Source organism: Pinus tabuliformis, chromosome 2_2, assembly GCF_031772625.1.
Source record: "Pinus tabuliformis cultivar Carrire ecotype Pingquan chromosome 2_2, CPIR1, whole genome shotgun sequence".
Taxonomy (NCBI): Eukaryota; Viridiplantae; Streptophyta; class Pinopsida; order Pinales; family Pinaceae; genus Pinus; species Pinus tabuliformis.
The window spans coordinates 1,212,445,707-1,212,452,356 of record NC_142300.1 but is presented as its reverse complement, the minus strand read 5'-3'; the positions used below and the strand labels follow the sequence as shown (position 1 = coordinate 1,212,452,356).

Below are 6,650 nucleotides of genomic sequence, written 5' to 3'. Positions count from 1 at the left end.
TTTCCCGGGTATACCGATGTTCTGTCTCCATACTGATACCATTTGCCCATTCCCTAGGCGGCTTCCATATTTGCCAAATACCATGTACATCTCCTTGACGCCAGTAATCTTTGATATGTGTCATACCTGCCCTCTATCCTAGCACTTGAACATCCTGAAGAGTATGGTCTTTATTTAACTTATGCTGCTGCTGCCACCCTTCATTCCAAAAATTTGCTGTACCACCCTCACAGATTTCCCAGAAAGCTAAATCCCCGACGATATCTTTATTGTTGCTTGCAAAGTTCCATATTTGTGACCCTCGGGGAGTTTCTACTAAACGTAAGCGATCTTCAACTGTGCCTGGCATATTATATTTTAAATTCCAAATTCTTTTCCATAGATCAGTACCCCCCTGTACCCATCTCCACCACAACTTTGCTCCGAAGACCTGGTTAATAATTTCAGGATCGCGAATTCCTAACCCACCCTCCGCTTTGCTTTGGATAACCTTCATCCATGAAACAAGGACCCATTTCCGTTGCTGTTGCGTACCACTCCACAAAAATTTTCCAAATATTTCCCGCATTTTAGATAAAACGCCTTTGGGCGCTGCCATAATAGATAAGGAATATATGGGAATAGACAATAAAACAGATTTTAAAAGAACAATGCGACTAGCCAAATTCAATGTTCGAAATGACCAATTAGCCAGGCGTTTTCTAACCCTTTCCAACAAATTCTGCCACTTTTTTAGACGGTGGGAGTAGATATCCAGTTGGACACCCAGATATTTAGTTGGTAATTCACCCATTCTGAAACCTAATACTCTAGTTAAATGCGCTTTGACAATTGCAGGAGTATTAAAAATAAAGGTGCAAGACTTGTCATTATTAATCGTCATACCTGAAGCCATCATAAAAACTGCTAAAACAGATTTGAAATTTCTAACCTCTCTGAGCGACGCTTCTCCGAATAGCATCAAGTCGTCAACAAATTGTTGGTGTGTGATAACTAAATTAGGTCCCCACAATCTGAGACCCTTGATTCTATGTTCGCGTACCTCCCTCTTGATCAGACGGCTAAACCCTTCCATAGCTAATATGAATAAAAAAGGGGAGATCGGATCCCCCTGCCGAATACCCCTGGTTACATTAAAGGAGGCTGATGGGATACCATTGACCAATATTGAGAAATGAGGAGTAGAAATCATACTGGTAATCCAATGTATCCATCTGTTGTCAAACCCAAAAGCGCCCAAAACGTCTTGAAGATACCTCCAATTTAATCGGTCATAAGCCTTAGATAAATCCAGCTTCATAAGCATTCCCTGCTTTTTCCGCACCTTTAAAGAATGTATCACCTCCTGCGAAACCACTATACCGTCTAGTATTTGGCGTCCTTCCACAAAACCAGTTTGCTCCGGCGATATTAAATTTGGTAAAATATGCTTCAGTCGTTTGACAATCACAGTAGAGATAATCTTGTAAATGACATTACATAACGCAATGGGTCTGAATCCCTTAGGTTCATCTGAGGGGTTACTTTTAGGAATGAGAGTCAAGAAGGTTGAATTAATACCTGGCCATATAGACTGTCTCATTCGTGATTCTTCCACCGCCTCCAATACTTCGTTTCCTATAAAGTGCCAGCTAGCCTGAAAAAATTCCGCCGTATACCCATCCGGACCTGGGGCCTTATTCTTACTCATATTCATAACCACTTCTTCTAATTCTTCCATAGTTACTATCCGCATGAGTGCCTTATTTTGATCCTGGGTGACTAATCTCGGTCTCTCCCGACAGATTTGATGAATAGCCTGCCTTCGGTCCTGTTGATCCTCCGTTAAAATTCCTTTAAAATAATCAAGTAAGAGGTTTTCAATATCTTTCTGCTCTAACACTCGTTCTCCTTCCTCATTCTTTAGTGAAAAAATCCGATTCCTCTGCCGATGTTGGATCGTGGCTTGGTGAAAAAATTTAGTATTGCGCTCCCCTTCCCGTAACCAGCGGATTCTTGATTTCTGTTTCCACAAAATCTCCTCTTGTTTTCTGCGTTCCTCTTGCAAACTGAGAATTCGACCTTCCTCCCGACTCTTTTCTTCATCTCGACCCTCCAAGATTATCCTCTGTTGGATGTTCTCCATTTCACCTTCTAGTTTATGCTTTGCCTCAAAAATGTTACCAAATTCTTTACGATTCCAGTCCTTAATTTACTGTTTGATTGCCTTGAGCTTCAGCTGAATGGTATGCATCTTACCTCTGCCAATAATGTTACTTCGTTTCCACCATTCTTCCAAATTTGTGATAAACTTTGGATCCCGCAACCAAAAAGATTCAAAACGGAAAGGTCTTCTCCCTTTGACCTGTTTCATATCGATCTCTAACCGGATGGGCCAGTGATCGGACCCCAAGGTAGGTAGAATCTGCGCTTCAATAAAGACATCACTGTTGAGAATTTGTTCTGATAGCAAAAATCGATCCAATCTGGATGCAATTTGGTTCTGACCCCCCCGTCGATTATTCCAGGTATATGTCCCATTAATTGTGGGGATATCGACTAACCGTAGATCTCTGATCATATCATTAAATTCCTCCATTGACCCGTCCTCTCTCCGTAGCCCCCCTCTCTTTTCATCTAAAGTCCTTATCATATTAAAATCCCCACCTATTATCCACGGGGAGTGGGGACTGAAACTTCTCATCATGTGGAGGTTCCTCGGGAAATATTTGCGATCCCTACAAATATTAGGCCCATACACTCCAGTGAACAAAATCCGTTCCCTCATCCCTACCATTCGAAACAAACCAGAGAGTATCCTAGGCATAGTATACCAATGTTCAAAAATTACCTGCTCAGGGTTCCACAAAATAGCCAGGCCTCCAGCGGTTGCAGTAGCATCTAAGGCCATAACCTCATAACCTATTTTCAATTTCCGAATAATGTCTATCAATGTCTGACTTTCCATTTTCGTTTCCTGTAGTACCATAATACTCGGCTTACCTGTCTGGATTCGTTCCTTCAAATATCTCTGTTTCCCACGACTATTTAACCCCCTTATATTCCAGCTAAGAACAATCATTTATAACTTTTGGAGGTTGGTAAAAAAACCTCTGATAGAGGTATCACCCATCCTGAATTAACAAGAGTCTCTCCAACGGCTTGAATTGATTCATTCAAAGTTCTTCTACCTTTTTTCCTACCACTCTTACCTGGACTTTCTCCTTCTAGATTCGGTAAATCCGGATTATCGACAGCAGCTATCCTCTTCTCTTTATAGCGCTGAAAAGTCTCCTTGTATAATTGCTTCTCTTGTTCTGGGATAAACCGTTCATCGAGTTTTTTCCAGTCAGCAAGTAATTTCTTCAATATTTGTTCTTCCTCGGTTCCGACTTCCTTTACAACCTCTTTTCCTTTTTTCAAGTTATCTAGAGCAACGTCATTTCTTACTTCTACCTCCCCGTCTGGTTCGCGGCTTGGACTCCTGCTTTTCCTCTTACCATCCTTTATAATTTCCATCAGAGCAGCCACATTAACCGAGTGTTCTGGTTGTATTGGGTTGGATGCATGAACTTCCGTATCCTGGTTGTCCTGGGGTTCCTCAGCGGTCTGCTCCTTAGATTCGTGGAGGATATTGAAGCGATTCATACTCTCAATTGGTGAATTCGCAACCTTAGTATTCTTGGCGGGAACCCCCGGGGTTTGTTTCTGTTTCCTCTGAACCTCCTAGAATTCTTGTTTGACCCCTTCCTCACCTTCACGTGTTTGACTAACCTTCTTCAATTCCGGTTCAAATGTATCCGCATTTACTTGTGGACAATCTCTTACAAGATGACCGTACACATGACAACGCCTACAACGAAATGGTATATGCTCGTAATCAATGGGCTGTTGCCAGACTTCATCCTGATATTCAAGCTCAATAGACTCTGGAAGGGGGGCCGAAATGTTCATATATACACAAATTCGGGCATAAGAATTATATTTGCCCCGTTTCGTAGATTCCGCAACCTTCACAAAAGTGCCTATAGAATTTCCAATTCCTTCCAGAATTCCAGGGTTCCAGAATTCATCAGGGAGCCCAAATAGCCGCACCCACAGCGGGGCTGCCATGATTTTTTCCTCATTAGGGTTATAGCGATCCTCCCAGTATCGTATGAACAAACCTGCATTGTTCAGAAAGTAGGGGCCATTTTCAAAGACCCGTTCTTTATCCTGTAAGTTTGTGAAGATGACAGTAAAAAATCCCTTAGCTCCCAATTTCAGATCAATGTGTCCCATTGGATTCCACTTCTGATGGATCCATCTCGTTAAGTCCCTTTCAGAGGGCCAGTAACCGATAAATTTACAGATTAATGCGTGATCCCTCATATAACACCGATAATCTTCTAACGTGTTATTTGGGATGACATACCTGGGTTTTTTCTGAGCTCTGGGGAGGCACTTGTTCACCAGCCTAGCCTGCCATTGAGATCCCATAACTGGAATACCGTGAGGCCGCTCCATCGCTACCCCAGATCCACTATTGGTTCCAGACGTTCCAGCTGTAATATTACTGAAGGAGGGGATCTCTCCCCTCCCCTGCCGCGCTACCATTAGGTAGTCCCGAGCCACCAAAAGTAACTGCTACACTACTTTGAAGCTGTTATCGAAAACCCTCGTGCTGAGTATCACGAAAACCCTCGTGTGTATATTCGAACGTGAATGTTTTTCATCCGGTCTTCATCTCAAATAAAAAAAAAAAAAAATTAATTCAACCAAGAATTATTATCTTTTATAATATTGTATTAAATTATATGTAACTTTTATTATAATTTATAAATATTTCATTTTATTTTATTTGTTTTATTTGTTTTATAATAAATATTTCTGTTTGGAGTAGTTCAATTGGTAATGGCCGTGAAAATGAAGTCTCACTCAAACCAAAGTCTTGGGTTTAAATCTTGTGCTATCCACTCGATCAGGGTGAGAAGTTGGATATGATGAAGATGTAGTTCTACCAAGATTACAAAAAAGAAAAAAGAAAAGAAAAGATCATAATGAGAAGTTGGACATGATAAAGATGTAGTTCTACCAAGATTACAAAAATAAAAATAAAAATTACTAAATATAATGATACTTTCTATTAAAAACCTTATTTAAAAAAAATTAAAATAACACATTATTTTAAAAATATAAAGGAAAATCATGTTATAATATCAAATTTTATCATTCAATTCAATTTGATATTAATACAATGTATGAATTAAAACAAAATTAAAACAATATATTATTTTAAAATTATATTAAAAAATATTTATAAAATTTGCATATATTATTTTTTTGAGATATTATAATTTTAAATTTTATTTTTATAATTCAATTTGATATATTTTTTTTGGTAACCCACAACTCAACAACTAGTCTCATATGTAATTGCTATAAATTTTTGGGGGCTACTATATGTTTTCCTCCCCATTGCAGCAATCACAACATAGATTTGAATTTAGGATAACTCAATTTGATATCATACCATGTATCAATTTTAAGAAATTCTCTCAATTATTTAGTACTAATATTATTAAATATTTGATTTAATTAATGTTATTAAATATATAATTTAAATCTTTAAAATGTATTAATTTAAATAATTATTCTCAAGGAAGAGGTCAAAAAAGTAATTGTAAATATTTAATTAGTGCACTTAAACAAACTGAATAATATTATAAGTTATATATTTATTTATTTTGATTAAGCTATACATTATTATAAGTTATACATTTATTTATTTTGATTAAGCTATACACAAAGTGGTAATGATGAAAATCATGTATTTCTCACATGTCAAGTAATTAGGGTAGGTGGTTACCTATCCCTAACTACTTCCTTGAAGACTTATTCTCAAGGAAGAAGTCAAGAGAGTAATTTTAAATATTTAATTACGCATTTAAACAAATTGAATAATATGCTAAGTGTTATGCTCTTAACATGCAAAGCAATACCCAAACATAGAATTTGCGAAGAAAAGATACCGAGAACACAGAATATGTGAAGAAAATATACCCAGAACACAGAATAGCAATGATTTTATTATTCAGAGAGAAATGTTCACAGGCCTCTTCGAGGGGGCAACCTCCAATAGAGCAGAGCTCGATTACAAAACAAGACACAATGCTCCTCGCAGGGAGTCTCTATCCTTTATATATGACTCATACATGCAATACCACGGGCCAATATCGTGGGTTTTATTAATACCATCTATCTAATACTACCGCCCATTTACCATCTATCTAATACTACCGCCCATTTGCAACTAACTGTGGTCCCGTCATTAATTGCGGGTTAACCACTTACAAATATTAATATGGGCTTTATTGACTCTTGACTATGACGTGATCCCATGACATAAATAAGGGGGTTAGGGTGGGACCCTAACACTAAGATACATTTATTTATTTTGATTAAAATATACACGAAGTGAATGCCCTAATGATGACAATCATGTACTTCTCACATGTTAGATACTTAGGGTACGTGATTACCTATCCTAACTACTTCCTTGGAGAGTTATTCTCAAGGAAGAGGTCAAGAGAGTAATTGTAAATATTTAGTTACATTTTTTAAACAAACTGAATAATATCATAAGTTATACATTTATTTATTTTGATTAAGCTATACACAAGTGAATGTCT

General features: G+C 37.8%; 2 protein-coding genes across 2 annotated transcripts; both read right to left on the bottom strand.

Annotated features, from left to right (window-relative positions):
- Window positions 1-2,191: 2,191 nt before the first annotated feature.
- On the bottom strand, window positions 2,192-2,578 carry LOC149197851 (uncharacterized). Its single transcript, XM_089408831.1, has one exon. The coding sequence runs from the start codon at window positions 2,576-2,578 to the stop codon at window positions 2,192-2,194; it is 387 nt and encodes a 128-aa protein (XP_089264957.1).
- Window positions 2,579-3,705: 1,127 nt separating this feature from the next.
- Window positions 3,706-4,485, bottom strand: LOC149197850 (uncharacterized). The gene has a single exon (XM_089408830.1). The coding sequence runs from the start codon at window positions 4,483-4,485 to the stop codon at window positions 3,706-3,708; it is 780 nt and encodes a 259-aa protein (XP_089264956.1).
- Between the last annotated feature and the right edge of the window lie 2,165 nt (window positions 4,486-6,650).

Coding starts and splice junctions, on each gene's coding strand:
- LOC149197851 (XM_089408831.1), bottom strand. CDS start 2,578: ATGGAGGAATTTAATGATATGATCAGAGATCTACGGTTAGTCGATATC.
- LOC149197850 (XM_089408830.1), bottom strand. CDS start 4,485: ATGGAGCGGCCTCACGGTATTCCAGTTATGGGATCTCAATGGCAGGCT.